Here is a 20045-nt window from a genome sequence, read left to right as displayed (position 1 = left end):
ATACATGCCACTGCACACTGTTATCAAGAAGATGGGACAAGCTGCAGAAATGCGACCTGCAATTTATTACTTCTATTAGCTACTGCAATCCCAGTTACAAAATCTACACTAGTCAACCATGGCAACTTAACAACCTTTAGACTTCAGCAACCTGAACAAGAGTCGTTTGTAGTTGGGCTAACTGTATTAATCATTAATTCAGATGTGTCTTTTGGGCACTGTATTATGTAAGTACACGTGGTTGCTCTCACTGAACTGCTCTTAACTTAATCAGATATAAAAACAACTTAGTCAGAAATTGCCTAAGTTGCTTTCATGCCTGTTGGTACTTTTATTATTCTGCAATGCATTGGGGGGGGGGGGAATAGTGTTTATGCTGCAATAAGGAATACCACCGACTTACCTTACAGAACTGTTAACGGTTACAACTAGGTGATACATGTAAAGGACCTTGAACATTTATGTAGCACTTTCAGGTCTTAAATGTTATTGCTATTTCATATTTGTTGCTAGCCACTCAGTTCTGTAGACAAGGAAATTTCAGTAACAAATATGGCAGAATTTCCAAAACAGTGGGAAAGTGATGTTGCCATTATTTATTTATTTTAAAAAATAAAACTTCAATTAAGAATGTTCAGGGTGGCTTACATACAATAAAACAGATTAAGTCACCTCCATGGCGAGAACATGACAAGTGAGATCAAATGGAGTTCAGAAACTTAACTGCTTTATCGTCCAATGTTAAGATCTCTGAGAGGGGTGGAGAATGGGCAGCCTTGAGACTAGATCAGGCCTGCAGAACCTTCTGATTCAGGCCATGCCCCCCCCCCTTTCACAACAGAGCATGGTGGAAAGTCACTGTGTTGCATACTCAGGCCTTTAGCATCTGCATGTGTCTGCCTGGTCCCTCGTCTCTTTCTCCTTATGGCAACTGGATTGCTGCAGGCTATCAGCTTGCTGGATGGTGAGTGCTTGGTGGGGGATGGAGACAGAAGGGAATGGAATGGAAGGGTATGCATGAGAGTATATATATATGGAGGGGGAAGTGCATGTGCAATGCATGTTTGTGTTTCACACCCAACACCAGTTCTGGTCCCACCCACCACTGGGAATGCAAGGGCTAGACAGCAGCTTTTTGCATGTCCGTACTCTGTATACTGGAAGCAATTAAATATATGGAAAGACGATCCGATTTATCATAGAAGATTTATTGCTTCAAATAAAGCAGTACATGTAGCAAAACTATGAATGCTACTTATTTTTTCCCTGTTTTGCAGAATTTTAAATGAGGCACAAGATTGAGATGCCAGCATGAATAATCAGGAGGGGGGGGAGGCCTGGCTTATTGATTCAGCATCAGAACAGAAAGCTAGTTCAGTAATCAAACATGCAAGTTACAATGATTCTTTTTCACGGAGGGAGTGGGAAGAAGAAAGTCATTTTCTTATCAGAGTTTATCCTTAAGTCTGCAGAGGTTGGGCTGTTTGTCCGTCAAGTCCCAGGTCTTTGGTTACCAACATCGCAGTCACTGGATGCATGGAAGCTTTGTGCTGGTGGAAAGCGCTGACAGCTTGAGCACGGGATTTGTCAAATTTATAGAGGTCCCTGAAATAGATTCCACAAAATATATTTTAAAACGACTTTTTAAAAATCAAGATAAGTACCACTTATCTTTGAAGAACCACTTTGTACATATTTAACATGTAAGATGCAGAGAACTTCCTATATTGAACCACTGCCTGCCTGCTGAGGTAATTGTCTTACTTAAACAAAGGACGAGTGAATTTCATTCTGCCTTGTTCCGTAGCCATCTTCAGGGCCAAAGGAATTGCTTCTTCCCAGTTGGCTTGAATGCAGAGGCGCAGCCATCTGAAAAGCAGAATTAGCCTTTAGTTAGCTAAATCAAGATCAAGAAAATCCAAGTTTGACAACAAGCAGTCTCCAAAGAGTTGGGACTAAGACCTGGGATACTTCGGGACAGTCACTGCCACAGTCTAATCTACCTCACAGGGATTCTGTGAAGACCAAACCATTTATACCACCTTTTGCTCTTTGGAGGAAATGTGGAGTGTAAGTAATAATCTTTAAACTTATATATATTTAAAATGCTTGCGTATTTTATTCTGCATCTAAGATTGCTTATTCAATGAATTTGGATCTCATTGGCAAGATGTTAGGGCCCCACAAACCACATGCTTGCATGTATCTCTAAAGAAACAGGTAAGTTTAGAACTTTGCAACCAGCTGTTCCTGGTGGGAAAGTATTCAAAACTACTTTCAGGGATCTATACCAGGAACGAACAGGATTATTTGTTTCCACAGTTCTACAACCTCAGGTATGAATGTGCGCACACACCACTGCTCAGTTCTATGTACTTGTGCTTTCATTTATATTTTATATATAACAGGCAATTCAACTGCAGATTTAATAAAATGTACTACTATATAGGATCAATCCATTACATTCGTAAAATTTCAGAATATTCCTACATTTTACAAACCTGAATCTAATTTCAGAGTTGTTCACAGCATTGAAGTCATAAACTTCCTGCATTCGTCTTACATGGCTCACTGGAAGAGGATTCTAAAAATATAAAACAAGAGGGGTACAAGTACAGAGGGGTTGGAAGAAAAGCAACATCAAGTCAACGACTCTTCACTTCTAAATAACTGCACCAGCTCTAGAGTTCACCCCTGAAGCAAAAAGCCATTGTGCCCGCACAATAGGACATGTTTCTGAAATGATACACAGACCAAAGTTGTAAGCAACAAACCTTCCAACAGCACTCCTCTATTGTCTCTCGAGACAAATGGATGCCAACCTCCGCTAAATTTCACTCTACAAACTTGGAAACGCAACAAGAAAGATGGTGGCACAAACGTTTATCCTGAAAGGTAAAAAAAAAAAACCTTTTGCCTATATTTACCTCCAGCAGCAGTAGTAGTGCAAGAAACTCAATAAGCTGGTGTGAAGACATCTCTTTTATATCAGCTGAGCTGAAGGAGCCAAGATCGTTTTCCGTGGCCTATAAGACAAGCAGACTTAGGAGGAAATTGGGAGAAGCAGGCCTTTAAGAAATTGCAGGAAAAAATTGTCTTTGATTCTAAACACCAGAAGTTAAGATTTGAATTTAATTTGTTTAGAAAACCCCATTTGGATACATAAAAGTCAAAAGAATAACTCAAGGGCTCTGGATTCTTTTCTGTTGGGAGGAATGCTATCTGCATGGAATCCTTATGAATTACAGTGACGTTTCAGCTGATGTGCCAGTAGATACCCAGATGGGCACAAGTGGATCAAATCAGCCCAACCTACCTCTATCTATCCCCCGATCCATAATCAAGTCATGAATAAGGTACTGTATTATGACTAACTTGTTCTTAAAACAGCACCAGACTAGAGAGGCAGGCTGAGACAGCAGCCATGACCCTGAAGGAAGGTTCAGAAGATGCCATAGCTTTTGAGCAATAGCCCCTTCTCTTTATCTGATCTGCCCAACCTCCAACACCCTATCTCCCCCTATACCACATTTAATGCCTCTAATGTAAGGGAAGTTTGAAAGCTCATGTAAAAAAAAAAATGAAGTCTGAAGTTACAAAAAAATAAAATAAAAAATTCAATAAAACCTGAAGCTTGCCTCAATTGTAAATGGATTTTACTAAATTCTACATTGCACTGAATCCCCAGTTATGCATGTTGAAAGACAATGCAAAATACAACACTTACAAGCAATTCACTCAAAATGTGTTTAACATGTTATATACATGAGACATTAACTCACTTTGGCCCATCTTTGACTCAAGGCAACACAAACATTTGACAGTGTTGAATCATACCTGGTGAAGACATAAAAATGAGTATGTCTTGTTTAGAAAATGTTTGTATCTTGAACATACACAGAACACATGCATTTGTATCTAGAGCACACATCCAAATTTTATCTTGCCAGCTGCTACAATATAGCTTATGAGCAGCTCTCTTTTATACTCCTCACTGATCACATCTGGCTTTGAAGAAACAGAATAGACTATATTACTGTTACAAGCCACAGTAGAAAACACAAAATGTAGTCTAAAGGGACATTTTATAGAGCAGACGCATTTAGAAATTGGCATAACCAAAATTGTGCAGGTGTTTGAGGAATATTTTTTATTATTGAAAGAGACACGCTTATGCTGCATTTAGATCATTTGCTATAGTCATACTTAAAACATTTCTTACCCCAGTCCAAAAGGATCAAATCAAGTTAAATAAAGGAAGAATATATATATAATTGACTATAAATAAATAAAAAAATTAAAAAGAAATAGGAAAAGTGTTTACATTAAGGATCTAATATAATCAAGGATATATTTTTATTAAATATATAATTGGAATATTCAATTCTAATAAATTCAGTTATATAAATAGCTGTAATTATATATTTAATAATTTAAATGTTATAAGTATTATAATTAAATAAACATGATTATTATTAAATATACAGAGGTGCTCTTTCAAAACAAATAGAAATGTTACAGAAAAAAGATTGTGTGCTTACGTTGGTTTTACTGGAGGCATGCCAGGAGTATTCATCCATGCATTCCAGTCAACTTTGTTAAGAAGGTCAACCTAAAATGAACACACCAAAAAATTATCCAAAATCTTGGAACTGTTTTATTTCTTTGAAACTCATATTGATTCCAATATTTTTGAAGACTTGTTTAAACTGTTCATTGATAATTTTAATGGGAATCACATTTACAATGAAATGATTTGAATAACTTGAATTATGAAATCTGAGGTTTCTTCTACTCCTTTCATGTTTAATTCCATATAACAAGACCAGTGTAATGTGTGGTTCTACCAGCGTTTTGCCGCACTGATGACAGAGTAAAGATGGCATAATTGAGAAGGCCTTATGAAACTGAAAGCTACAGACTTCAGAAGACTAAGCCCGCAAAAAATCATTCAGCAAAGAGGACTTTTTGGGGGGAGGGGAAATGACTCATTGTCTGATTAAATTTTTCAATTAACACTGTTGTTGCATGATAAACACAAGCAGGCAGCTAATCAGGAGAGGTACACCTATCTCTGCAATATGGGAACTTCTAGGAGAGAGGGGTACCTGCAGTACAATTTTTTTCTAGGTGGAAGTTTACTTTCCTATGACACTATAACTCTTGCTGACATTTGTTGCATAGACAAAGGGATCGGAGGCTGGCTGCTCTTGATGGGGTTACAATCCAGCATCTTGAACTGGAAGATTAGCACCTAACCTTGTCCTTGAAGTAGGAGTACAGGAAATTCTTCCAGTCTTCCGTGTCTATGCTCTTGTATGCAAACTGCTGGATGTATGCCCTCAAGAAGCCAATGAACACATCTGGGAACATATAAGATGCATTAACTGGAAATAAAGTGCTGCAGCAGGAAAAAAGCCACACATATTTAAAAGTAAATTAAACAATACCTGGCCCACCAAGAAGCTGTTCTAGATAAAGTAGTAAAGCAGAGCCTTTTTCATACGGAACAGAAGAATATGCAACATCAGGATCTACTTCTTTCAGATTAGGGATCAGGTGAGTCACAGGGTTTGTGCTTCCAAGGGTGTTTATCTAGAAAGAGACACATATTGCTGGAAACTGATGTGCTTGGAAGTTGTAACAGAACTCTACCTGTCAGCAACCAGATTGCTGAACTTTCTCCCAAAAGAAGCCAGGTTGCTTCTCTTGTGTGTTTTCGGAGGGTACCAAAATATTTGTATCCTGCCCTCCCTATAATTCATCTCCTGCACTGGAATGTATTTTAAAACTTACCCATTGATTTTATGCCATGCTTATATTGCTGGTTTGTTACTTAATTGATATACTGTTTATTTCCCTCCAATTTTTACTGAAGTTGTGCTTTTTAATCTGGAAGCTGCCTTAGAGGCCAAAAGACAGGATAGAACTTTTCTAATGATAATTACTGCAATATGGAGCAGAAATTAATTCTATCTGCAATACCAGACAAAAGCAATAAATTTGCTCTTAATTTTACATGTGCTTAGTGTTTCTGAAGAAAAGTTATGTGTAAGTTAATCTTCAGATCAACCAGAAGCACCCACCGTATTCTGCAATTCTCTCCAGCCTCCCTGAGCTTGGAAATGCCTGAACTGTTCGCCGAACATCCGGCCACCAATCCTGCGTTCCAAGTAAACTGTATGTCCTTCGTTTAGCCTGAAACACCAAGCGCACAAGTCATTATTTCTGTAAATTAGAGAAATCTTTTAATGAGTAAAACAAACGCCAAAAGAAAAGCCAAGTATGTCTTAAAAGCACTTGGATTTCACCTACCAAAAATGCTCCCAGGTCTTGTTTGTTACCAAATTCCCAGTCCAGCTATGAGAAATTTCATGGGCGATAACCTGAAATGTTTAGAAGTGGCATAAGCACATAGTGGTCTCTTTTGTCACAAACACACATATCCGTAACAGAAAAGAGGATGCTACATAGGTGGCAAAGATGCCCTAAACTGTCCCCATGCAGACATGGTAATAACTATGCAGACGTTGCTTCTGTTTTCATGGAGGCATTTGGGTTATCCTCCACTGAAATTAATCATCAACTCCCAAAATGCAAAATACTGTTGAATTTGTTACACATTTTAGTGGCATCTAACCTAACATTTTAAAATTTGTTTGGTTTCAGCTTTATTATGGTTTCAATAGAGAAGCCTTTTTATTTAAAAAGAAAGAAAGAAGCACCAACAACTCCATGATCCATTCTTTGGCCTTTCTCACACACAGAAGAGGGTCCCAAAACAACTTACAACATAAAAATAAAACCACATTTGTTCCAAGAAAGGCAGGTTTAATGTACAATATCCCAGTGAGGCTCCATAGATCTTGTTTCCAGATCACCAGCAACCTCCACTCCAGCAGCTACTACCACTGCTGTTATTGTCATCTTGTTAATTCACCATAATTTGTTGTCTTTTTTTAATTCATGTAATGTTTTGAGAACAGTTGGTCTAAGTGTTAACTGAGCAGATTGTCTGTATTGTGCAGAACTCTATAAAGCTGCAACGTTTTCAGTTTCTTAATACTGAAGTTTAAAAACTTACAAGACAAGTAAACAATGAGAAATAGGTGATCTCCAATGTTAGTCAAATTCTAAAATAAATTTCATTCATTTCAGTGGGTCTACATCTATTCCAAATATGATTACTGCTTAGAAAACATACACAGCACCTAATGTTTCAGGCACCTTGTTTAGATTTCAGGGGAAAAGAGCACCTTCAGTATAAATACCTGAGTACAGCTGGACTTATACTTACATTGGATAATGATCTGTCACCAGCCTGCAGCAAACAGAGATTTTAAAAAGTTACCTCTCTAATCCATGTCAGGTAAAAGCTTAATATATTATCATTTTCTAATTCAGGCTAAGTTAAAGTTACTTCATGAATCTTTAGCAAAATGAAAGCCACCATGCAAGTCTCAGTCTAAATGGCTTTAATTTGATGTCCTAAGGAAAGCTACGTAATGTAATCCATAAGAGAGGGAGACACACTTACCAGTAATGTGGGAGTCACAAAAGTGAGGCAGGGGTTCTCCATACCACCATATGGAAATGATGGTGGCAACACTAGCAAGTCGTATTGACCCCATACGTAAGGACCTGCTAGGTCTTCTGCAATCTTCAGCATGGCTTCTGTCTGAAAACAAAGAGGTCAATAAACTGAGATAGGTTCTAATATATATGCAGGTAATGCCCAATTAGTGAGATAAGATACATCACAGGCAGGATAGTAGCTGACCTGTTCATACAGAATGAATTTTACTCAGACAATAGAAACCAAGTCCCTCCTGACTTGAAATTCAGGAAGTCTGTAAAGTCATTATTAGTGGGGAAATAGCGGTAATACAAATGGCTTCATAGTTTAAGAAGTGGGAAAGAACTTACAAACTTGTCACAAATATGGCAATTTGAATTAATACAAGCACAACTGGGATACAGGTAGGATACAATCCCTTTCAAGTCATCTTATATGCAGGTGACAGTTGTGGAGTGATCATTTGAGACTATCTTGAAGCTGAGGAATGCAGTCAGCACCGGGGCTCCATTCCCAGCCCCCATGAATGTCAACTGAGCCCTGCCCGTTCTGCCTTCTTCCAGGTCCCAAAGGACCCGTGCATCGGCAGCTACATGTAAATTAGACGTACAGTACCTAAAATAGTCACTGCCTCTACCAGCTATTCATCTTTTCACAATATACCAAAGTCATATAATCATAATTTTCACTAACCTCTGAAAATTCATGTGCCGATTTGTCCACAAGCTCCTTTTCAGCCCACACCAAAGTTCTGGGGCCAATCTCTCTGAAGAACAAAATTCAGTCAGAAAAACCAGGAATACCATCTTGGATTTCCTGGTTGCTTATTTCTTAGCGAAAATTTCAATGCAGCTGTTTGTGGACATTTTAGCAGCTGGGGCAAGCGAGTGGCTGTAAAAAGCATTATTGAAAGGTAATAGCTGATGTGAACAGTTCCTTTAATTGCCTCTGGTTCCAAAGATTGGTGCAGACATAAGTCCATATCCTGGCCAGTTTGTGCATTAGGAGAAGGTGACAGGGCTTCATCAAACCCTTCTTCAACACTTTACCTTTTGCAAGCAAGTTCTCCCTGCCAGTCTTTGTCATACTTAGTCATGATATTCACACTCCTCTTTATTTAAGTATTCTGAAGCCCAACAATTGGAGTAACCTCCTGGAAGCACTGATGCAAAGATGCATTGCCCAAACAATGTGCATGTACCAATCAGTTTCTGCACGTCTGTCTTGCAACTTCTACTTCTTCCAGGAGCTCAACTATATTCTTCAGTGAGGAAGCAACAAAAGAAATACCATCTAATTCTAGAAATCGCTTCCAAAACAGCCCATTCTATAATCACTACATACAAAAGCTAGAAAGGCAAGGAAGAAAGTTGTCTTGCCTGTCACATGCTAGATTGAACTATAATATTCTGTTAGCAGCCAATGTAGAACAGATGAAGTGTGCATTCAGATTCCTGTTCAGATATGAATCCTACTGAATCATTTTTACCATCCTCCAAAGTGACACTGTAGTAATATTGATAAATAGGCTGCAGCCCACTCTTGAGCCCTTGAGAGAGGACAAGCTCAAGCAATTTCTACATTTTACAAATCAAGGAATTTCTACAGTTATTGAGTAATACTCACCTGCTTTCCAAAGCACCAACAACTAAAGCAATCAGATAGCAGGGTATTGGAACCTAACCCCAAAGGAGAGAAAAACAGAAACAATAACAGTGCTACACGTCACATATTTTACACCTAAAAGGCTGAAGCCAAAGTTATCCAATTGCTCCATGCAATGATGCATATCTACATTATGTAACCAACCATTGTGGGCTGAAAGTGCATAACGGCTTACATTTTGTATGAAGCGGTATATCTTCCTTGTGCTTTCTTCTGGGTCAGGCAAGTCTCCATCTCTCTTGGCACTCATAAGTGCCACCAGTTCATTCGGAACCGATATCTAGTGAAGTACAAAAATATATCTGTATTTGTTTTTATTTAATATGTTAACTATTTCACAACTTGTAGGCAATTATACCCTAGAATGGCAATTCTGCAGCAGTGCAGGTCAGAAATAATTCACTTCTCGCCTTACCTGCAAGCTCCCCTATTTTCTGCCATGTTCACATCTGGGTTTTTCAGAAGTGTTAAAGTGACACATTCCCCAGTGTCATGACAAACATCAAGTCACTTGATCACAAGTAACACATGCCAATGTGCAATTTTGACCTTTTGGTTCCCTGTAACATACTGATCTCTTGGAGAGAATGAACAGTGACTGTTCCTGCAAAAAGACACCCATAAGATGTACACTTTGAGCAGTGCTGTGTGGAAAGTAAAACACTTTCTGGCAGGTAAGAACTGTTGCAGGTCCTCTGCCCCAAATTAGACTGGAAGTGTGACAGAGGATAAAAGGTTAAAACTGCCTCCCATGGTCCTGGTCTGCTTTGTTTTCCCTATCAACTATTTTTAACAAAAATAGCTGTGCAAGGGCTTAACAGCCCATAAGACAGAGGCTTGGGAACCTGCACCCAACATTGAGCAACCAACCACCAACATATCCCTCTCCAGATTTCTGACAAAAGTAACCTCCGATATGTTTTGCAATGCATGAAGAAAGATACTCTCAAGGAGAACATGTGGATTTGATGTGAAAATGTTGAGTCAGCTATGTTAGTAATGCCACAGCAGTTTCCACATTTTGGAGTTCTAAGTGCTGAAGCTGCATTCTCACAACCTCCTTCTTCAGCTATTTCAGTGCTTATCATGACAAATCTGGCACAAATGGTGCAAAACTTGTCACTTTGCCATCTGGTTATGAGTAATAAAGTGTCTGGGGCTGGTAAGCAAGAGATTCTGACTTCCAATAAACTTAACTTTATATACATCTCTTTCTTACAGCATTCTTTATAGGCAAGGGTAAATTATACCCTTGAATGTTTTAAGTGTGTCCTAAGGTGCAATTAACACAAACAACAATACCGCAGCAACTTGAAAAGTTGCTAGGTTGAGGCTGCAGCATAGACAGTTTGCACAAAACTAGGTTGTAAAATGTTCTCTGCTTTTTGATTGGTAACATTTGCATGGATCTTGGAAAAACATGCCTGCTTTCCTCAGATTTTTCTTAAGGCCAGATTGGGGAGATGTCATGTGGTCCAGTCTATACATGACTTGTCACCTGCCAGATCCTCTTTTGTTTTCAGGTTCAGGAAAGCAATGAGTTCAAGGCACTCCATGGCTCCTGCTTCTGAGGCTCAGGCTTTGGCCAACTAATTTACATGGAACCTGTCTGTGACCATTCTCTACTGATACAGGGCCCTGAGATCAGTCTGAGATGTTGAAGATGCAGCCACATGACTGCTGTCAGTGTGCCCATTCTTTTAGGGAAGAAGTTGTGGCACAGTGAGAGAGAACATGCTTTACAATTTCAAGTCCAGGCAGGACTGGGAGAGTCACTTGTATGAGAGCTAGGAGAGCCACCCCCAAGCCACACCCTCCTGAGCAACACCCCTGACCAGACGTTCTCTGCAACCTCCTTGACTGTTTTTGCCTTGCTGGAATGTGTCCTCAAACTCTGATAAAGCTTTCATGGATGGAGGATAGAGAGGAATGTAAAAGTATAAAGGAAACTAGCTTACTGTGCAAAGGTAACATTCACATTGTTCTGCCCACTTTTGCCTCCAGCCCTGCCAATCACTAGCATGTGGCCGCCAGAAGGTTGTACAGATAGGAATGTGGCTATGGGCTGAAACTGATGCAAGCGATACTGAGCTAGATGGGCCCAAATTCTGATACTGTATGAAGCAGCTTCATATGTTCCTAATTATCTGATGCAAATTTGCCATGCAAGTCTGATGATAAGCAAATAGAACAAGCTCTACCCAGAATGGCTCAATTGTTCAAAGGACTTTTATGTCATGGAGCATAAACACAATTTCAGAAGAAAGTTTTCAAAGCCAGAGAGCTTGGCTTCCTCAGGCTGCGAAAACAAACATCTCCAAACCTCCTTTATTTAGCAACATTTTCTTTAGGGATTTCCCTGAAGATGGAAATTGGTTTTACCGTAAGCTTATAGTGGGAAAAACTTCTACTCAGCTGATTTACTTTAGCTGATTTGTTAAGATTCCTGTGTTATGAATCCTAAGCAGTTTCTGCCAAGTACTAGAACAAACAGAAAGCTTGACAAGTGCTTGTTGGATTCAAACAGTCACTTTCATATACAAACATTTCTTCCACACTCACCCAAACCCAGGAGAGAGAAGCAGTCAAAGGGAAAAAAAATCCACTTGAAAGAAAAAAAATTGAAGCTAAAAAGAGAAACCACCATGGACAAAAGGCAGGAAAAGGGACACACAAGACTAGCTGCTTCCAGAAGTCAGTTTTGCTGCCTTTGGGCACTAGATGGCAGGGTTTCTCACCTGCTGGGCCATCCTCCATGGAACAAGGTATTATTTTATTTCCAACATTGCAAATTCAATCTGTCTAAACCTATCCCATAGCACCCTCTTACAATGGAGGCTAACCAACTGGTTTTCTGCATATTCAAGAGTGGCTCCAGATCAAATAACTATCCTGGCTTCCTAAGCCATGATTTATAGAAATGGACAAGTTTGATTAAGCAAGAATCTTACTGTTTGGTCTGTACAGGCACGCCATCTATGCAGGGCCATGGGGGCCGAGCCCCCCCCCCCCCCGTTCTACAGTGGCCCTGCACACACACCATGGGGTGTCCACACGCCCTGCGACATGTGCAAGTGACATCAGCATGCGGTGCATCCGGGTCTGTACTAACACCTAGTTATTCTCCAAACCCCATCTATTTGTTGAAAGACAGTGGCACTTTCCAGATAGAGCATGATAAGGCAACCAACTGGAATCTTATAAAGTAGGAGAACTTATATTTTTGCACCAAAGCTTTACGAACAAAATAACACAATTGGGTACATGCAAAGAATGCAGGAGTTTTTCGCTATACATTTTCAGTTTTTTAGTCTTCATGTTCACTCAAGTTGCACAGTTTGGTGGCAGGGTTTTAATGAATACCAATGCACTAATTGAGATTATGCATGACTGCTAAATAAGGGAGCCAAGTTTGCAACTCAGGAGTACAGAGCTTTCAGGTTCACCTACTTCTGCATAGTATGTTAGCTTCACCGAAGGAGTGTCCTGGCAGGGAAGAACAGCTCTGCAGTGTGTGGCCTAAAAAACAAAGTGATACAGATTATAGGCTGCTATTCTTACAGGCAGATATAGTAATGCACAAGGAACACCTTTTTTAATATTACATTTTTTAAAATTTTTGCACTACACTGCTACCATTAAAAGCATAATACCCCCAAGTAACCACATCCAGGCACAAATTTATTAGGTTCATGTGCCTGCTTCAAATTCATATATACATTTTACATTCCCTAATACAGTGCACCAATCAAATGCCCCTTAGTTTAGAAGGGAATTTGAAATTTGAAAGGCAAGTGGACCAGTAAGATCACAAGCACATGTACTATTTGTGATTGCCTCACCACATTATAAACATTGCTTCAAAAATGTCACAACAGAGCACCCTCCAGAACTTTATACAACATACATGCTTCCAAGTAATCATAAAAAGGCAGTAACTAGTGATATTGGTTTTCTACTGGGGGGGACGGGACTGAACAGGAAATCTCCTAGACTTTCCCCCCCAAAAAGTGTTATATCCAAAAATTCAGCAACTATCAAGCATTCCCCTCCCTACCATATCTGTTCCTGTGTAATTCTATGAGCTTCTCTGAATTTACCTGGTAGCATACCCTTCATCCTGCACCTAATGGGTCAATCTAAAGCAAGCTCCTTACAGGAATAGTCCTACTAAGTTATTTTCATACTCCAGTACAAGGACTTTAGGAAATGGGTGAAGTTTTCTCCCTTTACTGCTCATCTCCAGAAGACCACAGGGAAAGTCTAGACAACACCTCCATCATTAATAGACTTTGGTGGAAATTAAATGGTTTGATGTTGTAAGTATCAAAACCTTTCATCTATTGGAATTTCGCCCATAGAAGTCTTGAATTATGACTTTACTACAGCCAAAAAATATATTAATCAAAGATTGGACGATATAGAGTGGCAACGTAATTATATGCTTGGTGGGGGGACATGTTCCCCTAGACAGTTGGGAATTGCTGCGCCATCTCATGTGCCAACCTATCTATCATCCCTCTCTATCGCCAGTCACAGTTTTGCTTTTATCAAAGTGTGTTTTAATGTATTCCCTTCAAATTGCCTTCTTCATAGATTTTCTAGGGGTCAAATTTCGGTTTTATGCTCCTGTGATAACAGAATGATAGAATCACTTTACCATGTAGTGTTTAATTGCCCTCTATATGAGGCTGGCCGGAAGAATTTAGTGCTACCATTAATACAAAAATTGTCTGGGCACCCGACTGGCTTTCTTGTTGCTTTTTTATTGCAAGATACTGACCAGTCTGTAACCTTACAAATGGCAAAAAAAATTAACTTCCGTTCTGACATTCAAGAGACGTAAGGGATTGTTGGTGGGAATTTGAAATCGAGATTGCTTGGAAGTAACATGCACATTTTGTATATTTATTAAGTCTTTTATTGCCACTAATTTTATTGTCACCAATTTCCTTTTAAATTTAATTGTGTGAGTGTAATTGCTGTTCCTGCGTTTTTTGTCTTGTCTTGCTATGAGCTTAAAGCTGAAATAAACTGATAAGTATCTAAACGATTTCATTTTGCAAATCTTTTTCAACACTATTATCACCTTATTTTTTACCTTTGGTAAAAAATTACAACCCTATTAACAGTTGCACTTAGTATTATAGTTCATACAAATGTGTTGAACCATAAATGTCTGACATTGAGAAGATAGTACACAAGATTTGCAAGACACAATGACCCTGTTCTCTTACCCACCAGGTCATAAAACTTCTTTTACAGAATGTGCAATTTCTTGAGATGAAATGCAAGTCCCTCAGTTCCGATATAACCAAGGCCATTTATGCCTTTGCATCCAGCCAATGTATCCACTATGCATTGGGAAGTTATCAGAACAGGATCCTGAGAGCCTTTACAGACTGCTACTCACTCCCCCAACACACTAAGATTGTGTGATATATACTTTAAGAGAGTCTGTGGCAGACAGTCTTGATTCAAGCGATTTCAGTTGACAGGCACCGTTTGGCCAAGCGGAAGCAGTGCAGGATACACAAAACTATAGGCAACGTGGGAAAACAATCGTTTGCTCACCTGACACTGACTGAAGAGAAATGGGTGCCTTTTCCCCGATGTCTGCTCTGGAGTGAACCACTGGAGTGCTGAAGACCTTGGAGACGTTTCAAAAGTGATCTCTACAACCACATCTTGCCCCCTGTGAATATTGCAATAGGGTGCATTTCTGAGAACAGGTCAAATGTGATACCTCTGCATCATCTTTGGAAAGTTCTAACTTTTAAATTGTAACTGCAAATTTAGGGACAAACTTAGGCAGCCGTTTTCTTAAAATTCTAACGCCAAGCAATTTAATTATGTTAATGAAGAATATGTAGTGGGCAGAGTTGTTCGTGCATGAGCAACAGTGGCCCCCCAACTCACAAATACATTGACTGGTGTATATTAGAATTTCAGGACAATGAGTCATATCTACCTCAAGGAACAAGTCCTATCAGATTTTATAACAAGAAAAATAGCAAGAAAAAAACTATATGGGCCAAAGTAAGCATATTTTGCCAGACTCTTAAGCAAATTTCTGCAAATCTGGAATAATGCCATATGCTACAATATTACACAAGCACAACTGCTTGTTTAGCATGACGTGGCCTCTTAATCTAGCACATTTTAAGATAAGCTCATTCAGAGACCAGAAAAGGGGGATAAACTGAACACACATACTTTCCCAACTCAAAAGGTAGCGTGATTTCCAGCGGTGCTCCTTTGAAGCTATGACGTTCCCCAAGAACAAACTGTGCATCTTGTTTATTGACAACCACTTTGTGTATTTTTAGATCCTTTGTGTCCAAAACCTGTAAATGAGTTCATGAGCTATTATTGACAAACACACTAAAATATACTGAAAATTGAATCTTCAATATATTCAATATTTTAAATGGCCAAATGGCCAATATAAATTATATCTGTTCATAAATTCCAAAAGAAATAGAGAAGCAGACATTTACAAAGGCTCCAAAATGTAGTCCAGTCTTTCCTTGCATATTGTTAACAGGCTTTTCCTCATAGTCATACAAAATGATTACGTTGACAAGACAAAGGGGAATGAGCAGCACTTGATTGCATTGTCCGGCTCAATTTTCAGAATAGTCAGTGGTATCACTCTCTAAGTGCTATATGAATACAAGACAAGCATCTTGCAAAGCTTTATCTGCACAACACAAACAATTATCTGCTTCAGAGCTACACAACTACAGCTATATTGTGGCCAGTTTTCTACATCTGTTTTTAAGATGTAGGAAAACACAGTATGTAGAGTTAGCTGTATTTCACTTAAAATGTTCTGTTCATTCCACAACTTTAAGTCTCTGTGCCTTCAAGTACTTACAAAGAACAGAAACTTGCATTGTTCCAAAGTACTAAACTGCTGATGAAACAAAGACGCTTAAGTTTATTTTGGCCAGGTGTAACCCATTTCTGTGGCCAGGAGAGTCAGCTTGTAGAAGAAACTATTATAAATCATATTTATTTACACAACAGCAGCACCAAGTAAAGTATATCAGTCCCTGAAGTGCATTAAGTATTTTTAGGATATTGTGTAATCAATAGGGACAATATCCCAGAAACTGACAGACTGGTATGCAAGCCTTGATTCCCTTTACTGAGAAACTTGGCTTGGATCTTTGTTTACAATTTAGAACATCCAGCAATCTCTCAATCTTCAAATCAACAGAAGGACTTTAGCAATCGCCGCCTGTTCTTTATCAAGGACTCTGTCACTTAAGTTTCTCTCTAGAGAGAGACAAGCCCTTGAGGAACTTGCTTTTGCAAGCACCTACCATACCAGCGTGACAAAGTACAACTTCCAAGGAAACAAAATGCAAATGCTGCAGCCACAAGAGAAAGTCGCCAGCCTCAGAGCATCTGCTTTAAGCTTTAGGCAAACCAACTTAAAACAGAAGCCCAAGCCAGCTTTGCACACAACCCCTACGCCCGTTTCCTCCAAAGCTGTGATTCCCAATGTGGGGTACACGCCCCACGGGGGGGGGGGCAATTTGATTTTTGAGAGGGGCAATTTGGAAGCTTGTTTAGACCAAGCTAGTGGCATTTTAGGCTTCCTCCACGTGAATAGTTCAATTTTTGAATAATAAGAAATATATGTCACGGGAGGAGGGATCAGGATTTTAGAGATACTTAGGAGGAGCATGGCCAAAAAAAAGGTTGGGAACCACTGCTCCAAAGGAAGCTCCGCTGGGTTCCTCCCAGATAAACGCGCCCACAGGTAAGAGGAGGAGAGGACTAAGGAGGCGTCAAAGGAGAAGGTGTCACCTAGTAACTTTCCGGCAGGTGCGGCTTCCAAGGGGTCCCTTCCGGTTTCCCTCTGGGGCGGCCGTCGCCCTCCGCCCCACAGAGGGGCCTGCACTCCTGCCGGCTCCACGACGGAGGGCGGCCGGTCCTCCCCTCTCCCTCCAGAACTAGAGCCCCGCGCCCCGCCCTGCCCGCCTAGGGAAGGAGTTACCAGTCGGCGCAGGCTGTCTCTCTCCGCCCTCACGGTGAGGGCCGCGGTCCCCCTCAGCGAGCGGCTGGCGAAGTCCACGCGGCAGCGCAGGTGGAGGTGGTGGGTGCGGCAGCAGCCGGGCGACGCAAAGGAGCTGGGGTCCGCCTCGGCCATGGCTGCACTCTCGCCTTCACGCGAGGCGACCCACGGCGCTTAAGAGCCGGTCTGCCGGCTACAGGCCCCGCCCCGTGAGGCGGGGTCAAGGGAAAGGGATTCTGGGAAAGTCAGTTCTTTAGATGGGAAGAGCCTAAGGAAAATACGGAGGGCGGGACTACTACTCCCACAACCCACTACGGCAAAGCCTCGTTCAATGGCTTCTGTTTGGATGAATAGGTTATCCTATGGCACGCCGCGAATTCTCCGGAGGAAGAATTTAAATTGATAGAGGAAGAGGGCTGGTCAAGTGGTTCCTCGTTAGTATAGTGGTGAGTATCCCCGCCTGTCACGCGGGAGACCGGGGTTCGATTCCCCGACGGGGAGGTGCTATGTTTTTTCCATTCTTTCCTTGTTCTGTCTATATATATAAAATACAGTATACAGCAACTATTTTGAACATGTACAATTCACCTACTGGTTTATTAATACTTGTCTCTGCTGGTAGAGTAAGTGCCGGTTTTGCACTCGCAATGCTTACAGCAATGGCTAATGATATTAACCTGAAAAGCAGGTTTTTAATAGAAGTTCATTATTCATACCTCAAGTGATTACAGGAAACCTACGGTGGCATCATTAAGTGAATTCATATTTTAGATTGAGATTTAGTGCTAGCGCATTTTACTTGATTAAAGAAGTGTCATCCTGTTTCATCAGGGATGGGGGAATTTTGCAAGACTACTGTGTTTTCAAAATTTATAATTATGACCGGTGATGAAAATTAATTGTGGAATATTAATTATTAAAAGTATTCACAATCGTGGCAAACGGATAGTTGATTCCAACTGTCCACTTGGACTGTGTGGCTCACCTGTCGGAGTGGCTTGGGATGGAACTTGAATGTAGAGGAGGACTCTTCTTCCGTTGTTAATAATAATAATAATAATAATAATAATAATAATAATAATAATAATAATGGTTAATAATTTTATTATTTATACTCACCCATCTGGCTGGGTTTCCCCAGCCACTCTGGGCAGCTTACAACATATCTAAAAACATCAATCCTTATAAATTTTCCTAAAATCATTGATTTTTAGCACATACAGAGATTCCTGTGTGCCCAGCTCATAGATAACCACATGGATCTTTGGATCAGGTCTGCTTGTTTAAATAAATTATATTCATTTGTTTCTTAAGGAAAGGTTCTACACTTGATCTTAGCCACAAATTACAAATATAAACAACAACAACAAAAGACAAAATATTCTTTTATCTGTATAGGTACATCTGTGAGCAGGTCTGAAAATCCATGTTATACTGGAGTCCTCAGCACAGAAGAAAACTCGAGGCAGCCAGATTGAGATGTAGGGCAATGAAGGTTGCTGTGTGGTGCTTTTGGCTTCCTTGTGTAAGAAATAAAATGATGCCACACACACACACACACACACAAGTAAACAGTTGAGTCTGGTTTTGTTTGACTTTGGGTAATTTTTGTATCATTTCGTAACATTTTGTAATTTTTGTATCATTTTGTAACATTGTAAAAGTTTATCATGCAAGCTGTCAATAGAATGCTCTATCTGTCATGTGTTCATTTCATTGGCTATTTATGCCTCTCTGAAGTGAAGTCACTGTGAGGAAGGAGGGCCTGAACATGGGCACCTGAGTCTCTTCCTAGGTGTTGGGTACTGAGAAACTTGTAAATGGAAGCCTATTCTCTCTTAAGGCCCTTTTATCAGTTCAAAGATATGCTAGTTTAGGAAAATTAAGGAACTCTCTCTCTCTCTCTCTCTCTGTCACACACACACACACGCATCTGGCTATAGAAATTAATGGGCTTACTTGTGTTAGCTTTATATGAAAAGCATTATATTCATTGCCAGTTGCTTACTTAATCTTGCTTTCTGCATGAGTTGATTATTCATCTACAGTGTTGAAATTTCTGTGCTAAGACCATGCATTGCAAAACCATTAGTTTTAGTTCCTCAGAACTAATTTCCTGACTTCAGAATTATGGATAGCTTCCTTTTTCTTGTGGTACGTCCCTTTGTATTTAGCTTGTTTGCTTCACTGCATTAAAATATATGCTGATCTTTAAGCATGCGGCATCACAAGTTCAAGCAGACTTGCATATTTATAGTACGGTCCGTTTCTAATCACTTATTTTAACATTTGCATCCCGTTCTCATTGCAAAGAGTATTTGGGGGCTGGCTACTTGCTAGTGCAATGGGGTGTTGTGCAAGCATAAAGAGGCACCATAGTAAGTTCCATCTGATCGTATCATTGCCTCATGGTGTGATGGTCGGCACTGCTGTCCGTTGCCTCTGAAAGCTTACACAAGAGCAAACCAGTTAGGACGTGATCTGAAGCTTCACAGGGATCAGACGTTCAACATTGCTCCACATAATCTTAGGCTACCTCAGTCCTCCATGCTGAAGTGTAAGGGGCAGCCCCACAACAGTGCTAAGCAGGCATCAATATTTCTGCATGCAAGCTGGAACTACTATTGCATCAGAGCATCACGCTTTTAGGTGCTGCTGCACATTTCATCTTACTTTTCCTTTAGGCAATGCTGCAGTCACATCAGTGTACCACCATATGAACTTAAACCACTCTTAACAATGGTAGACCTACATTTTTGTGACCCTGAAGTTTAA

General features: G+C 40.0%; 1 protein-coding gene and 1 non-coding gene across 2 annotated transcripts; one reads left to right on the top strand and one right to left on the bottom strand.

Annotated features, from left to right (window-relative positions):
* Positions 1–1187: 1187 nt before the first annotated feature.
* Positions 1188–17445, bottom strand: LTA4H (leukotriene A4 hydrolase). The gene is made up of 19 exons (XM_033161996.1): positions 17253–17445; positions 15458–15588; positions 14816–14936; positions 12692–12760; positions 9417–9521; positions 9203–9255; positions 8270–8342; positions 7538–7678; positions 7298–7321; positions 6316–6386; positions 6087–6198; positions 5451–5595; positions 5260–5363; positions 4542–4612; positions 3783–3837; positions 2928–3026; positions 2502–2584; positions 1765–1869; positions 1188–1605 (listed from the first exon to the last, which is right to left on the bottom strand). Exons 1-19 carry the CDS (start codon positions 17403–17405, stop codon positions 1461–1463), a joined length of 1860 nt encoding a protein of 619 aa, XP_033017887.1. The 5' UTR covers positions 17406–17445; the 3' UTR covers positions 1188–1460.
* Positions 17446–17699: 254 nt separating this feature from the next.
* On the top strand, positions 17700–17771 carry TRNAD-GUC. Its single transcript has one exon. It is a non-coding gene; the product is annotated as a tRNA-Asp (tRNA).
* The last annotated feature ends 2274 nt before the right edge of the window (positions 17772–20045 follow it).

The sequence above is a fragment of the Lacerta agilis genome, chromosome 10 (genome assembly GCF_009819535.1).
Source record: "Lacerta agilis isolate rLacAgi1 chromosome 10, rLacAgi1.pri, whole genome shotgun sequence".
NCBI classification, from domain to species: domain Eukaryota; kingdom Metazoa; phylum Chordata; class Lepidosauria; order Squamata; family Lacertidae; genus Lacerta; species Lacerta agilis.
Note: the sequence above shows the minus strand (reverse complement) of the source record. Positions and strands in the feature narration are given on the sequence as shown.

Coding starts and splice junctions, on each gene's coding strand:
- LTA4H (XM_033161996.1), bottom strand. CDS start 17,405: ATGGCCGAGGCGGACCCCAGCTCCTTTGCGTCGCCCGGCTGCTGCCGC. Junction 6,199..6,315: donor AAGACCTGGGAGCATTTTTG/GTAGGTGAAATC, acceptor TTGGTGTTTCAG/GCTAAACGAAGGACATACAG. Junction 5,596..6,086: donor GGAGAGAATTGCAGAATACG/GTGGGTGCTTCT, acceptor GTCTCTTTCTAG/ATAAACACCCTTGGAAGCAC.